The sequence below is a fragment of the Passer montanus genome, unplaced genomic scaffold (assembly GCF_014805655.1).
Source record: "Passer montanus isolate IOZ18808 unplaced genomic scaffold, ASM1480565v1 scaffold4, whole genome shotgun sequence".
NCBI classification, from domain to species: domain Eukaryota; kingdom Metazoa; phylum Chordata; class Aves; order Passeriformes; family Passeridae; genus Passer; species Passer montanus.
This window is the reverse complement of record NW_024368818.1, coordinates 7,531,863-7,549,016: the sequence shown is the minus strand read 5'-3', so window position 1 is coordinate 7,549,016 and position 17,154 is coordinate 7,531,863. Positions and strand designations below refer to the sequence as shown.

Here is a 17,154-nt window from a genome sequence, read left to right as displayed (position 1 = left end):
GAGCTAAGAATAGCATATAAGGCTCAGAAGCTGTTATTTGTGTATTAAATAACTATATACAAATCTGCACAAATTTATTAATACATAAGCATTTGGGGATTTCCAGTTAAACCAGTTATAGAGTGCAATAAGCCCCCTTCCTCTTCAATGCAAATTATTTTAGTAGGTTCAGTTACACTATACTAATTAATGTTTGCACTGGTTATTTATTGATTAAATCTTGAATGAAAAAGTTAATGTTTAAGTAATGAATGAATTACGGCATATTATGGGAGATAAATTTTCCCTTAGAAATCTGCTGGCACACATGGGATCATGTCATTTAACATCACCAGAAGGCTATGTATCACATGCCATTTCTCTTTATCTCCCTGCTTCTCTGATATATATTGTATTTGCATGCACACCTGCACATAAATAGATATCCATATGCCTACCACATTAAGAACTGGACAGCAATTTGAAGTGGAAAGTACATAAATAAGTCTGTTAATAATTTAATACGTTTTTAAAACATATAGTGATAGATCTGCATTAATTGGGGCATTACCATAATACTCTGAGATTATTCCATAAGTTTAAGCAACTTCACTGTAAACCTATAGCATTTCATGATTCTGAGGCATTGGATTAGATTTCATTTCAATATTAAACTCTGTTACATCACCCACAGCAAATACCACCAGTAAAAATAGCTATTCCAAGTAGAAATTTATCACCAGCCTGGGACCCTTGAAATATTGACATGAATATGTGAGATTTAAGGAAAAACTTTGAATTTTAAAATAATGTTGAAATGGGAAATTAAAATGGAAGACTCGCTGTCCTTCTTAGCTAGGGGATAAGGAGATCTTTGCAGCTCTCCTCCCAAGCTCTTTGCATGCAGACCTCCTATTACAGGGCTGTGCCAAATAGTTATGGGCAGCACACTGTAGGAAGCATCTTCTTTTCTTGCCAGGATAATTTTGAGGGCAGTAAATGAAATACCTATGACCAAATCATATTATTAGTTTGTATGCATCCAAACTAAAAATAGATTGAAAGCAAGAAACACAAATCAATGTTTCTTAAGTTGCATATGCAGTTGTCTTACATATATCTCTGAAGGGTATGTTGTTAATATGTGTAAGCCAATAGTTTTGGGTTCACAGTAATTGCATACTATTTATTTACAAATCTTCCCCAGCAGTATGTGCCTGTTACCTAAAGCGATGGAGCAGGTCCCGGTCTTATGTCTGTCTCTAAACCTGGGCCAACAGTACATGACATAGCACCCACTGTGGCCTCTGCTCTGTCACTTTGCAATGCGATTCTATGTAGTTTTACTTGAATAACATAAAATAACATATATAATGTTATTTATGTTATTTTCCACGTGAAGAACTCCTGTAAACCTTGCCGTTTTGAAACTCAGTGAGGCAGGCGTCTTAGACAAGCTGAAAAACAAATGGTGGTACGATAAAGGTGAATGTGGACCCAAGGACTCTGGAAGTAAGGTCAGTCGCTACAGTTCGGGACCTAACTATCGTGTTCACAAAGCAGTAGAGGAAGTAATAAACAAAATGACGTAGAAGTAAAATAAGCAGCTGTAGACACAGAATGAATCAACTTTGGCCCATATTGATGGCGGTCACACTTTAATTTAAGGAAGCACTATTGCATTTTAAAGTCTTCAGTGATATAAATCACCAAACATCATCCCACATATTCAGAGCATCTCTTGAAGAAATGCAAAACAGATTTTTGGCTTTGGAAGGGGCAGCCTGGATTAGCTGTTTCCTTCCTGCCTGGAGGGTACGGACTTTTCCCATTGACTGTTTAAGAAGTTCTCTTCACATCTTCTTTAAGAGCTGGCCTAGCTCAGCAGTTTTCTGAGAAGAAGAAATGCTAGCAGGAAGGACTGCCTTTCATTGCTGGTCAGTAAGGTGGTGTCTTGTGGTGTTTGAGGATGTTCCTGGCTCCTTGAGGGCCAAGGAAAACTTAACTTGAGCTTTGAAGTGAAAGACTTCAGCAATTAATAGTTTATATAGTTTCCAGTGTTTATCCTAGTCCATACCCAAACAAGAATTCTGGCAGCTCCAGAGAGCTGACAGCTCCTTCTCTTTATGGGGACACACCCAGAATCAGGTGTTTTCTGGTGGCTGGGAAACACCACAGTCAGTGCCAGCCCTGTATTTGAGGAGTCTGACATTTCTTCACAGTACCTGACTCCATGCCAGCCTCTGCAGCCACAGCTAAAAGGAAAGAATGACAGGCACTGACTGCTTGTTGCCTTCATGTCTGGAGACTTACCTTGATAAAATTAGTGTGGGAAACAAGCTTTCAACACATTTCTCCTTTTCTGGCAAGTCCTTTGAAAAAAATGAGTGAAAACCATTTAAGAGGATGACAAAGTACCTGTAAATAACAGCTGAGAAAGCCTCAACCTACCACCTACATTAGGGCAGGTCTTTCTCATCCTGCCTCCTCCTGATTTGCAAGCACAATTGCCACCAGACTCATCTCCAAGACACTTAGGTTCTTCCTAGCCAGCTAAAAAGCAGACAAAGCAGAACCCAGCTATAAGCCCCAGGCACCTCTGTACATTCATGGGAACCTTTGCTGTGCTAATCTACTGATTACACAATGAATAGTGCCTCTTTAAATTAAACATCCAAATTTTTTGCAGTCTACATAAATTAAAATTTCATAGAGATTACAATCAGAAGTTACATATTCTCCTTACTTTAGCTAAAGATTATATAGTCTGCATAAGAATAAAGCTTTATAAGTATTTTAAGGCATACAATGTAGCATATGAAGTCAATCCTGAGTTCCTTGAGAACTATGCTGAAAAAGCACATGGATTTCAAGTCAAAAAATGTGATTCATAACTAAGCAGTGAAGTATACAGAAATGTAGAATAGTTATTTACTACAATACACCCAAGAAGGTGATTGTAAAATAATGAATATTTAATACTTTGCTAAAGAGAATCCTCACTTTCATCTAAATTATGAAAACTGTGTTAAATTGCATAAATTGATATTTAGAAGTATACTGTTACTGAGCTTAGCAGTCCATGGGCATGTTCCAGAACTGTATCCATAGTAAAATAAAACCAAAATACAATAATAGGTAAGAGGCAAATATATCACAATGTGTATGGTACAGTGTGCACTTTCAAAGGAAGTGTTTGTTCAAAGAAAGAACTTAAGCCTCACATGTTATTTTTGCCTGTCTTTTAAGTATCAGAAGCTCAGTCTGGATCTTTTAAATAACAGCAATGCCTATCACAAGTACAATTACGGGTTTTTGTAAAGATCAAGCAGAGTCTTGTCTGATATAAAATGGATTTCTGGACTCCAAGGCTTCTGAAGAGCTTTACATAAATGAGTTTCATATCAGTGCTGAAATGTCCCCTAAATAGAGCTAGACATGTCATTGTTTAATTCTCCATGTAATGGAAGTAATGCTTTGCAGTAAGCAAGCAATGACATCCTGATATGTTGGCAATATACTTAGAATATTTTTTTATGCCAACCAGGAAATGTAGTTGCTTAAAATATATTTTATAGATCCAGATAGGTCAAATTTTGCTAATGTAAACAACTGTCATTAAATTTCAGCTAAACATTGTTACTTGTCTATTTCTAACGTTTTAATGTGTGTTTTGTGCTTCTTGGGATCCATTTTCCAGGGTTAACTGTGTCACTTCTGTTTTCCCAGGACAAGACGAGTGCCTTGAGTCTCAGCAACGTTGCTGGAGTCTTCTACATTCTGGTTGGAGGCTTGGGCTTGGCAATGCTGGTGGCTTTGATAGAGTTCTGTTACAAGTCCAGGGCAGAGGCGAAACGAATGAAGGTGGCAAAGAGTGCACAGACTTTTAACCCAACTTCCTCGCAGAATACCCAGAATTTAGCAACTTATAGAGAAGGTTACAACGTATATGGAACCGAGAGTATTAAAATTTAGGGGTAGGACTTAGGGCCTACTACAGCGAGTGGGTGATGCATCTTGTAACGCAGTGTTGTGACATGTCTGTCTAGTGGTGCTTGCTTCTGAACAGAGCTTTATATTTTGGAAAACTTCAGTGCAAAGTGGTTCAGTTCTTTTGGCTGCAGATGTACAGTATATTATTCTATGTTGCAAATAGACATCTGCATTGCAATGAATTTCTAACATGAAAAATTCTAACATCTTCAACAACTCAAAGTTGTCAAATCAGTTGAGAGATGACAACTATTTTAAATAAGAAAGTATATATCCAGAGGGCCAGTTTTTAAGTACTTGATTGGAAAGTCTGTTTTTTCCGAAAGGTTTGCACTGTACTAGTGACAAATAGCAATTTGCAAGCCTGTATTATTTAATGTTGGCCCTATCTGTAACCAAGATTTAGGATAGGCAACATCACTGAACCATAGTTAACCTAATGGAAGAAAAGGCACTGTTACAAGAAGTCTAAATGTTGTTTTACCTTCTCTCCCTCCTCCCCTCCTGTGCCTTCACCCTCCCCTTGATACATGTTTTATGCTAATTGTGTGGCTTTTTTTTTCTTTTTTTTTTTCCTCCCCACAATATCCTGCTTCAGGTCAACTTTTGCCCACTGTAATAGTCACAAAGAGTCACTAACCAGTGGATAGACCTTGATTATCATCCTCAGCTTTCAGTAAAAAAAACCCCTTACCTAGGTCAAGACTAGTGTATTTTAGACATTCATGCAGTGATTTTGGAGGCAGAAGCACTGATGCTGCCGAGCTGCATCCTGCATAGCTCCCCTGAGTAGGTGTGCAGGGATGGTTTACTAATGTACTTGCTCTCATCCGTACAGTGAGTATCTTGCCAACTAATCATTAGACAAATCAACTCCATGACCTTTGGAAATGGCAAGCAGCAGCAAATTGAGCTTCTAAATATAACTTTTACGTAGCTCCCAAGCTATGCTGGCTGCTTTATAAGTGAACGTGCAGCCAGCACCCTACCCTGTCACGCTAGAGATCCCTTGCCCTTGCAAATAGCAAGCCACGTCTCCTCTGTTAACAATTATCTTCATCTACGTTTTTCTGAGCCATCCCTATATAGTGGAAGTAGAAAACACAAATTTAGAGATGAATAATATAAAACCAGATGAGTAATATAATACTTATGTTCCACCTAGAAAAAAGAAAAAAAAAACAAACAAAGCTTGTGGGAAACAACTGGAGATGCACTTATTATTTTTTTATTTATTATTTATATAGCGCTGGAGTAGACGGCGCTGTACAGTAGGTGAAGTGTGCCAGACACACAACAGGTCCCTGTCCCGAGGAGCTTACAGCCTAAAGGCACAGCCCGTTCAGTACCGAACCATACAGTACAGAGCAAACACAGAGTGAGCAGAGAATGGTCTTTGAGCATGATAGCTGGAGCGCTGCGAGGAATAGGTGGGTTCTCGGGGCGCGAGGGAGGGGGCTGGCTGGGAAACTGTCCCCTGCACACTTTCTGTGGGGTTTTCTTCTCTTCCTTGTTCTAGAAGGAGTCATGCCCCTGGGTATATTCTAATTGCAACAGAACTGCCAATTTCCCCATGTTAAAAAAAAAAAGTGTTAGCTATGCACTTTGTTCACTAGAGAAAATGTGAGGCATGCTATGTGCCAAGGGGACTCCAAGAGTATAGACCAGTGCTCATTACTGTGAACTGGAACACAGGACTTGCAGATGCTAATATTAATCTTCCAAGTCCACTCCCTTCTGTCAGTAATAAGGGTCTTAAAAAGAAGTAATCCTGTGCAGCCATTGTGCAATGCAAGTGAAAGGTGCTTTTTTCCTTTAAATTCTTTAGTGATGTGCTCGCAACTGAGAGTGTCCCCAGGCTGGTATAAAAGCAAGAATCCCAGAAAACATATTCCCTATCAAGTTCACAGAGTGCAATGCATTCAAAATGCAGTCTTTAAAAAAGCAAACAAAAAAAATAAGCTTTCCTTCAAAGACTGACCTGACCCAAATTGGCTGAGCATGCTAAACTTGGCATGACTTGATAATCCCGCAGTTGCCACCCAGCTCTGTTATTCCATTGCAACAGACACTGATTATACTTGCAGGACTTCTTTTTGTCTTAGCGTTTTCTTATAATAAAAAAAAGAGCTAACTGAGTTTTTTATTTAAAGGAAAGATCATACTTATTGTAAAGTTTGGATTTCCGTGGGACTTGTAACAAAGAGATTAATTCCTATTTGAAAATATATTTTAAATACCAAAAAAGATACAGAAATGTTGCATTTTATTTTACTGAAAATTCTTTTTTAGATCAGTCAAAACTTCTGATAATTAACATTTCAGGGTACAGAATTTTAAAAATTCACAAAAAAATCACTAGGATTTTGAACAAATATTTACAGACTTCTGAAATTCTTCTTTCTGCTTATTTGGCATAATATTTACGTGAAATTGAGAAATTTCAAGTGAACTTCTTATAAAAATGCTTATGGTGATATGTGGGAGACTGCCAAGGCCCAGTCATCCTCTTCTGACCACACTGGCAGTGAGAGGTGCCTGTGTGCCACACTGCACAGGGGGACTATGCCATCTGTTCATACACATGCTAGTCACAAACCCCTGTTTAGCTGGCAGCATTACAGAGCCCACCATGATGGCTGCACATATTTCTGTAGAAATGTGTCTGTCTTACACATTTTGAAAACTTTGATATGTTTGGTTTTTTTTTATCCTAGGACTAAAGAGATCATATTGGAACTAAAATTTGCTAATATGGAAAGATGCGTGGTGGTTCTAACCTGCATGAGTAACCAACATATCTGACTTTTTAAGCTAACATCAAATAGTTTTAATTGTATATGTTTTAAACTAATATAAAATAGCTTAAATAACCCTCCTGAAAGTTAATATTCATTACCCTGATTTTTATTTTAGTTTCATACAGGCAAACATGAGTTACCTCAGGGAAATTCACCCTGCCTGCAAGGCAGCTGAAAATGAAAATGGAGGACTAGTATGTCAGTGTGGACTGGTCTATATGATAATGGATTAGTCTATATGTGTGGGATAAAGACATTCAGAAGCACTGGCAGGCAGCTGCATCTGCTGAAGAGAGGGAAGAAAGTTTGCTTTAAGGAGGGAACAATCCTTTCCTCCTCCTCTGGGCAGTTTTCCCATTAGTATTAAGCCCTTAGTGTACAAGTAGAGCTGACAACGAGAGCAGAGAGGAGCTTAACATCCTTCTGTCCATCTGCTCAAAGGCAAAGCCCTGCTGAGTTCCTCAACCCAAACCCACAGGCTTTTGAAGGGGTTGTTCCAGTATCCAGCCAGCCTCCACCACCGCCTCTCCATGGCTTTCTCAGTGGGCCATGAAGCTCAGGAACCAGCTTCCAGCTCAGCTGCCTTCTCTTGCTCTCCCATCCGGTGCTGTTGTTTATAACTAATGAATGAAACTAATTACAAAACTACAAAAAGCAATGAAAAACATCACTATTACAATTAACTACAAAAAAAGGTGAAGTGCTACAGGATGGCTCAGTAAGTGTGTAATGTACTTATTTTGACTTGCATACTTGCAATTTCATAGTCAAGAGAGAAAAATACATTAAAAGTTGATCTTACATATTTGTGCCAAAGCCACCTCCACGTGACCCAAGTACAAGAGGAGCCTGAACAACAAAAAAACCCACACAGGCTAGGATATTTGTATTACACAGACTGAGAATATAATTTTCCAAAATTCCGTTTTCCCCTCTAGAAACAGGGCAGTCAGTGTTTTCACGTGATTCATTTCACAATTAATCTAATCAAAACTAATGACAAATTTGAAAATACATTATCACTATTAACCATACTGAAAGGAGACTTTCACGGCTTGGGTAATATTCACAGTAAATACCGAAACTTTTCCCTCTTATCCCAGCCACTCCTGGAACAGTTTCTGCATCCAGGCCATAAATCTGAAGTTGTAGCAGCACAGTTAAGTAGAGTACTAGCCTGGCTTGTTACCTATAACACAGTTTAAAACAGAGAGCAGATGCCAACTGGTTACTTGGCTTTATGGCACTGTCCCAAGTACAAGTCTGACCTGCTCCTCCTGGCTTTGTAAGTGTCTCAGTTGTCCTGTGGTGTGTTGCTGAGCTGTTGTTAGTCTTGCACTGAAGACAAGAGTTATTTCCTTGCAGCTTCTCTGTTCTTCTGTGGAAGGCTGCTGAAAAAGTGTTGTTATCTTTTTTTATATTTTTTATTTATCCCGGATCTCTTTTATTGTCTTTTTGTCCTGAGTGTGTTGTCAATGGCCAGAAAGTTATTTAGACTGAGCTAGCACAGTTACATACAACTTGTATATCCCATACAAATCTGAGTCCTCTCACTCAGATTTCCCAGTGGGAAATTCTGAATGGCCATGAACAGATAGTTGATAGGTGTGCTGGAGAGACTCTGGTAGATAATGATGACTTTCTGGGAAATTTAACCCATCTGGAGCAAGCTGTCCCTTTTCCACCCAAGTTTGCTTTCTAATCTGGTTTGGACTCTCGTCCCTCTCCTTTAATTTTTTTCTTGCCATTGATCAGAACATGTTCTCTGCACTTCTGCAGTTACCAGTTATCCATTTGCAGTGGGACTCAGGACATGCACCATGTGGATCTGTACCACACTGCTTTGTGTCTGTGCTTTGCAAATGCAGGGATTCTTACTTGCTGCTGGGAAGTAGTTGAAGTTTTTGGTAATGTATAGGCCAGTTCCCCACTTCCTCTTCACCTCTGCTGCACTTTTTGTATCTGGGTGTTGTTTTAGATCAAGATATGTTTGGTAACAGTCCCTGTCACAAAGTACAGTGGTGGCAGGGAAAGGTTTCAAAGGGTGTCCTTTACCAAAGCCAAGGTTTTCCAGTGTAAGGGGAATGCCATAATGTCCTCTGTAAGCTGAGGCCTTTTCCTGAATTTGGGTGCTTTAGAGGGCTGAAGTTTTTAGGGTAATTGTTTTGGAAAGCTGCTTTTAAATCCAAGCTCTGTCTGTGCCACAAACATGCACTGTATTTTTTTAACAACTTTTTGAAAGAGCTACTGATAACAGTGCAATATTAGACTGGTGCATTTCCACAGAAGTGCACCAGAAGCAGTGGAAATGTTTGGGAGTTTTAAGGGCTCTTCCTCATCCCTACATACTCATATATAAAATAAACTCCACATATCAAACAGCAGCTCAGGATTTCACTGCTACCTCAGAAGGAGAAACTGGGCTCAGAGGGATAAAGTTCAAAATGCAGAGATTAGTAATAAAGCAAACAAAATGACTTTATGATGTTTGTTATCCTTTTGCTCCTATGTGAATGCTCCTATCTCCATTTCTTCCCAATTACTATTTCAGACTGCATCCCTGCGTATCATTTACATAGCTTCTCCTGACTAGAAATCAGATTTCCCCACTAATTAATATCTTAACATGGTTATCACTGAAATCTCTTTTAATGTACTCTAGTTTGGATGCCTTGCTACATTTTTTTACCTTAGACACTTACCCTAATTTTAGTAATCTGGAAATAATTTAATTTAAACTAGTCATCTTGGCTTTTTTTTATAATCACTTGAGAGGGCCCTATTAGATTTTTAGATTTAGCTACTGATTTTTTGATGATTGAAGTTAGATGTCATAACTATAAATCTTTTTAAAAATCTAGATTTTTTTTTTTTGCTTGAGTAATTTAATCTCTAAACAAGATATTTTGTTCTGATTTAGCTGAAACTAAAGACTTTCAAGGAACAAATATTTAAACCTTCATATGGGAAATTTATACATAATGTAAAAAAGAACTGTATAAAACTGCATTTTCTCTCATTAAATTACATTTTCTTTGAAAGTTATCACCTTCTCTAATTGTAGGAAAAAATATATGTATATATGAAAGAGATTTGAGGATAGTTCTCAGATTTCCTGATACTAAATATTTCCATTGTGAAAATAAGTAATAATTTCTTTAGATTTGAAGACGGAATTGCCAGATAGCTGGTACTATGTAGTTATTGGAAATTATAAACTAGTTATTGCAATTTATAAACAATTTTCAGTAGTTATATTTAATCCTGGCATTCCTAGTTGAAGGTCAAAGCCTATAAACACCTGTGCATGACTTTATTCACAGATGCTAATGCTTTCAGGTTCCAAAAGGTCTTCTCTGTATATAAATTTATTTTGAAGCAGTTTAGATGAAGTTAATTTCATTATCAAATTCAGATTTTATATTTAAATAAACCAGTAACAATTTATTGTAATGAAATTTACCCTCAGAATTGCTAGTCTTTTTTATTCCCAGTAGACTTAAGTGCTTTGTATTATCTTTATGATGATTACTATTTCTATATTTAACATTAACATGAAAAAATGCAGATGTCTAAAATTTAATATTTTGGTGTTTGCTGTGTCCTGGTTGGTTGAAGGACAGAAACATTATAACACTTTCCTCTCTTCTGCTTTTCCTCCAAACCTAGCTTACCTTTTCTGAAGCCATAAGAAACAAAGCCAGATTATCCATCACAGGGAGCGTGGGAGAAAACGGACGCGTATTGACTCCCGACTGCCCGAAGGCCGTGCACACTGGAACTGCAATTAGACAAAGTTCAGGATTGGCTGTTATTGCATCGGACCTACCATAAAAACCAAAAAAATAATTGAGTGCCTTAATCAAACTGTGTTGGTGACTGATGGGAACACAGCACAGACTGTAACGACATGGGAGTGTCATTGATGAACTAATAATTTGGCTGAGAAAGGGAAGTACGTCCAAATGCGCCAGACATCATCAGCAACAATGTGTGCATGAGCTCAGCTCGGAAACCCAAACTCAGATTTTATATCAGGAAAATTCATAATTTAGTTTTGTTGGGGGGAGGGGGCTGGGAAGGGTGTATTAACAGCAACAAATTTCACTTGAGTGGACTTAAAACTAATAAGACTTGCCAATTTAGCGCATTAAACTGTGAAGAACATGCTCAGAAAGGACACCATTTTGGTATTTGTCTTGACAAAGAGAGAAAAATAGCTATAGAAGTCAATGAACATGCTAACCTGTGTCTCCAGAACATCAATATATACAATGGAAGAACACTCAGCTGTTCAGCTGTAGAAATGAATCACTAAACTGTGATAAAAAATAATAAATATGTAAATCCTGTGAAAAAAAATAAAGAAATTATTTACATTTTCTTTGGAAAAAGAGAAATATTGAACATGCTTGCTTTTTAACTGATGTAAATTCAGTAGAGGACAACACAATTCTTTTTTCTAACCATCTTAGGGAAAAATCATTGCAATAATTGATATAAAATGCCATCACTGTAATAAAATTCAGACAATTTTTTTTTATAAAAGTTGTTGGTCATCCTCTTGTTTGCTGTTACCTTCATTCTGTTCCATCATTCCGTGTTCCACAGATTTGCATCTGTCTAATACAAGAAACAAAATGATAAAATGTTTAGAGTACTTCATCAGTCTGCAGTGTAGAATCAAAAGAGACTACGGGTCACTCATGTTACAGATATTATTTATAATCTTGTTCTGTGTAAGAAACTGTGGTTTTTGTACCCACCAAAAAGAATAAAACAACAGTTGTTCTTATAATATTGACAGAGCTTGAGTTGTTTTCTGATCATTAGGAATGCAACCTGGAAAATAGAAAAGGGCCAATCATTTCTTACAACAGGATTCAGAATCTTGTCAGAGTCAGTCTGAGTCCATGCGCATTTCTAAAGTGCTTTTAAGGAACTGAAATAGGGAGGGAGGACTCTGAGCAGCTAAAGAATTAGCATAATTATTCACTAGGTATTTTAGTACTAGTCACTAAACACCTTGCTGAAGTGTTAGGGAACCATTTAGTGATAATGTTTGTCCTCTGGGTAGGTCAAGGAATGAGATGCCAGGGAGCATGGAAGTACAAATGACAGTCCTTGATGCTGATGGGATAGATGATGGCTGCAGCCTGCTTGGTGTCCAGGAGCCTCAGTTTTCACCCCCAGCCTATCAGTGGCATGCCTGGGAAAGACTAGCAGCCACCATTTGAATAAAAGCCAGATGTCAACGGGAGCAGGCATGTCTGCAGATGCAAAGCTGGAGCCAGTCTGTTCTGTGCTGGTCATTCTCCTTGGCCTCACAAGGCCTGGCAGTGGTGTCCAAATCCAGAGTAATGTCACCAGTGTAACAGCCACATGCCAGAGCCCAGACTGCAAGTGAATTCAGAACTGGAGTAATCAAACTCCTGAGTTTCCCAGGCCCATGAGCCTGGTGCCGGTGCTTCTCTCAGCCCCCAGGGCTCTCATGGGAAGGAAAGCGTGCCCTGGGTGGAGCCCAAGCTGCCCAGCAAGGACCAAGCCCCAGCTACTGCCAAAACCAGCAAGCAGACACTGCTGAGTGATGCTCCTGCTGTCTGGCACAGACAGCCACAGAGTTGCAAAGCAGGGCTTAGTTTCACTCCAGATATCAATATAAATAGGAGCTTCTTGCCTCAAATACTCTATAGAGACCCTTTATAACTGCTGGGGAGAAATAAAGAATGAAGTGAATGACTTCCTCTTAAAGTAGACCTTAAAATATCAGACAGCTGAACCACAGCAGCAAGAGCCTAAATCCTTCCGCTAACCTTAACACAGGCTGATGGAGACCAGTTCTTATAGAGACCTTGGCAGTGCAGGCAAACATGAAAATAAGGTGATGCTTGCCCCTCAGGCATAATAACTACAATGCGTGCAGGGTACTTAGAGAAAAAAGACAGATAACACTACAATGACTCACTGTGACTAAAGTTACAGTGGCATGTTTAGCACATTCATGAGTTACTGTAAATTGTTCTGTGTTTCTCTGGCTAGGTTAGGTTGAGTTGAGTTGTTCTGGTTTTTGAGTAAATCTGGAAACTCCCTTCTTTTTACAGCTGTATTTAAAAAACAACTTCTGGGTAGGTTGGTTCTGAGCTTGTCTATTTTTTTAAACAAAAAAAATGCTTGCCTCCATTTTAACCAAGTAACATATTAGAAGCTGAACAGATTAAGAGACTGAGTATGGAGAATGATATCTGTTTTGTTTTACTGTGTCTGTCTGTTTTTCCAGGAGCTTGTCTTCATCCTTTCCTTGTCCATGACTGTGAGCAGTTCAAGGGCTGTCTTGGGATATTTTCTGTCTTCCAGTGTTACTCCTCTTATACACTCCCCTGTCTCTTTAACACATTATATTTATTTTTCACTTTCAGTAAACAGCCCATCATTGCTCTTAGGAAAGTTGCTCCATGGAGCTCATTGTTAATTCCCTAAGCCAGATTTCCAGGTGGCAATGAGGCACCCAAGTCCTTTGAGAAGCCCAGTGTCAGTAACCGTGCACCGAGAAGGATTCAGAATTGAGCAGCATGAGCAGTGCAGCCACCGAGCTGCATGGCCGTGGAGTGGCGTGACACACCAAGGCCACGTGGCCAGCAGCCACAGTGGGGATCACCACATCCTCTTACCATTTCCAAGCCTTGCCCTGGCCAAGGGAATGTTTTACTGAAAGAAAACCTGGTCAGCTGAGGTAAACATGATACTCTCACTTTGCTGATCCCTGTCATAAGCAGATAAAATATTTTAAGAAAAAAAAAGGGGTCAAAAAATCTAGATAGAAAAATGCTACAGCAGGGAGAGTTGCCCTACAGCTCAAGTGGTTGAGAAAGCAATCTCAGAGTATTGGTCTGCTGTCTCCACAGTGACTCACTCTTTTGTCTTACTCCAAGAGGATAGCTACTGCATGACTGCTGTGACCATAGAGAGCAGCCCTGGGGAGAAGGACAAGGGATACTGGTGGATGACAAGCTTGACATGTCTCAGCATTGTGCTCTCACAGCCCAGAGAGCCAAATGTGTCCTGGGCAGCAGGGCCAGGGAGAGGATTCTGCCCATCTGCTCTGGTCAGACCCCACCTGCAGGGCTGCTTCAGCTCTGGGGTCCCAGCACAGGGAAGATGTGGACCTGCTGGAGTGAGCAAGGAAAGCTTCTAAGAGTATCACAGGTCTGGAACACCTCTCCTTTGAAGACAGACCAAGAGAGTTGGGGTTCAGTCTGGAGAAGAGAAGGGACCCTGTGCAAATGTCTCAGATGGCCCAAGGCTTCTCAAATACAACCTGTGGGAGAGTAAATTAATTGTGTCCCAGTCCCTACAGAAGAGTTCTTTTCAAGCCTCCATTGACTAGATCTCCATGGAGTATGAAAATACCCCAGACACATAATTTTCCTACAGATTTCTAAATTTAGCTGTCTTAATGATGAACTGAATAATATCAGCATTTATCTTCTTCTAAAATAATTTCAGTTTCAACGTAATCAAGAGCAATTATTAACATTAACACTCACAACAGTATTAGACTCATCTGCAAAATAAGTTTTCTAAGCTGATGTGAATCATAACGTAGGACCAACCTGCTTTGACATTCACTGTTATGTTAGTATCTTCTTGTCCTACACATTAAACCCTCCCACACTGGTTGTGTATTCTATTAAACACCTATTAAATTTAAAATCAGTACAGACTTGCTGGGTTGTCTGAGAGCCTCACATGCAGAATTAGTTTTATGCAACCACTTGTTATTGCTGAATTTCACCTAGGGACTATTCTGGGAACTGAATGTACATGTTCTGAATTGAATTTGCCTTGGTGCAATTGAGAACAGAGCCTGGGGAAAGGAGTACAGCTTTATACAACTGGTTGTAATCATTGCATGTGGTAAAGGAGGGCAGTGGCACCTTTTTACCTCTGTTGCTTAATAATTCTGTAATAACAACCCTGATAGGATGTCAGAATGAAGAATAAATATTCTTTAACATTCAGTGAGAGTATACTTTCATCCATTATTAGAAAATTACAGCAAAAGGGACCTCCTAAAGCTCTTAACCTGCTGAATTTACCTACCTCACTAATGCTGAAAACAAGAAAAGAAAGGCAGCCTGCAAGGAGCTGCAGAGATTTGTTGCAGACATGGATTAATTAACACTGTTACCACAAAATGTGTAATTGGTATGCAACAGCAAGTTTAGCTTCAGCTAAAATGTCTAAGGGTAAGAAGTCACCAGTGGAATTATAAATAGAAATTTAGAGCCACTTCCTTTTCTAAGTGAGAGGAGTGCCACAGATTCCAAATAACTTACTGATTTCATAACAGTTGCATTAAATGTAAGGTCAGGCAAGCTGAAACTAGTAAATAGGAAACTTGAAATAATTTAGCCTGGAAGGGATTTCTGTAGGTCAGCTCCTTCAAGCATCCATTTAAAGTACATTCAGCTTTGAAGTTAGATCCAATTTCAAAGCTTAAGAGGTTTCTCAATGTTATTCTGTCATAATTTTAGCATCTCCAGTGTTGAAAATGCATAACCTCTCTGGGCAACCTCTTCAAAAGTTCTGACCACCCTCAATATTTTCCTAAGGGCAAAATTTTCCTAAATTTTTTGTTGTTACTTTGCATTGATAGTAGATTCAAAACCTGCAACACATATCCCAGGTTGCTTACCTAAATGAAGATGTGCATTATCATTTGTGTTGCTGAGCTCAGAATCTGGACCTATCTGTGAGGGGACCAAGGCATGTTATCATCACACTTCAGAGGAGTGTGCCCTGCTGTCAGTGTTCCCTTATGGCTAAAGCAAGGATTCACGCCCCTAGCTCACCAATCCATCATCTTCCTTTAGCACAAAATACTATAAAGTTCTAAAGGCCAGACCCTGATTGTCTTTTTAGATTGTTGTATCTCTAAGAGCTCCAAAGACCTTCAACACTGCTAAACTGTTGAAGTGGACTTTCAAGTGCGGTAAGATAAATTGCACTTTTTCCTAAGTCCTGGAAAAACAATTATATTACTTTTCAAGGTTTTGTGTATTTTAGCTGTTCCTGTAAGGATTCCAATGCTAAGCCTCTGATTCTATCTAGCCATTTGTTCAAATCCTTGCAGAATGGTGTAAAAATGTAACCACTAGTGTGGATGGAAAGATCTGATCTGGGGCTTTTAAACGTATTTTGGTGTAACTGTGTAGAAGGTGGGGAGAATTTGGAAGTCATAAGATTGCAGCAGTTTAAATACAGCAATTCTATTAAAAGACTCTTTCTAAACACTATCGTATTCATGAAGTCCATAACTATGTAACAGAAGTTGTGTATTCCCTTCTTCCCTTTCATATTCTGGCTACCTGCAATACTGTCAATTGCTGGAAGTTCTCCAACATTTCTGAAACAATTTTAGGAGGAAAAAAATGCCTTTTTGGCTAAAGAATATTCTACAAAAAAAATTAATCTGTTAAAAGCTCCATCACAAGGATTAAGAAAAAACTGCTGGAAATCCTATAGAAAATGCAATGGCATTCTGAGAACATCTGATATTCTGGGTGACACTCACTGACTTTAAACATCTCCAGTTTAACTGTTTGGAAACTTTGGAAAAGTAGGATACAGTATAAAAGACTGATTTTAGATGATGGTTTGTGGGTGGGATAGTTATGCCCTAACAATCTTTTCTGAGTTTCATTGACAACCAAGAATGACTCATTCAATAGCTGACATTTACGGTGCAGGTGCCCACATTTGGGCAAGCGACTCCTCCTCCTGGGGACCCAAGGCCAGCCAGCACACTGTGAAATGGAGTGAGTGTGGCACGTTTGCAGCATCAGTGAGACGAGCTCTGATCAGCAGTGCCACTGACACAGGGACACAAGGAAAGAGCTGCTGCCATCAGCTCCAAACAGAATGCTTACTACCTTCAGCTACACAGTACCTGGTGCCAGGGGTTGCTTGCTAGCCACTCTGTGTAAACACACAGCTTTGGGCTCCCTGCTGCTCTCACAGCTACTGTTGAGATACCACTAACCTCTAGCAATGACTGCTTTCCCTCAGCTCCAAAAGATTAAGTTGCTTGGTACCCATTGTGCTCAAATTGCCTTTTAATTAATATAAGCCACTGGTAAGCTGGTGGGAACCCTGGTTACAGCAGCAGCTGGATGCCCCAAAATCTGCATTCTCAAAGGAGAGGTGAGAGGAGGTGAGGAGATAATCCCCTAGTGGCAAGTGTATCTTCAGCAAACCTCAGGTATGACATTTTGGATCAAGAGAGCTGAAGGCAGGTCAGCACAGCCTGAGGCACTCTCCCTGTGCATTTCACTAGGTACATTTTCATTACAGCTCGAACTTGAGCCTGTATTTCCTACAG

General features: G+C 39.3%; 1 protein-coding gene across 3 annotated transcripts in view; it reads left to right on the top strand.

Annotated features, from left to right (window-relative positions):
• GRIA4 (glutamate ionotropic receptor AMPA type subunit 4) overlaps positions 1 to 11,581 on the top strand; it is a 214,321-nt gene extending 202,740 nt beyond the window's left edge. Inside the window, exons 14-16 of one of the 3 annotated variants that reach the window (XM_039718279.1) lie at positions 1,382 to 1,496; positions 3,709 to 3,843; positions 10,443 to 11,581. In XM_039718279.1, the coding sequence (XP_039574213.1) occupies positions 1,382 to 1,496; positions 3,709 to 3,843; positions 10,443 to 10,607 (415 nt within the window). In that variant the 3' untranslated portion in view covers positions 10,608 to 11,581. Of the gene's footprint in view, positions 1 to 1,381; positions 1,497 to 3,708; positions 3,957 to 10,442 lie in introns of all 3 variants that reach the window. The other 2 variants (XM_039718278.1, XM_039718281.1) reach the window with 2 other exon arrangements.
• The last annotated feature ends 5,573 nt before the right edge of the window (positions 11,582 to 17,154 follow it).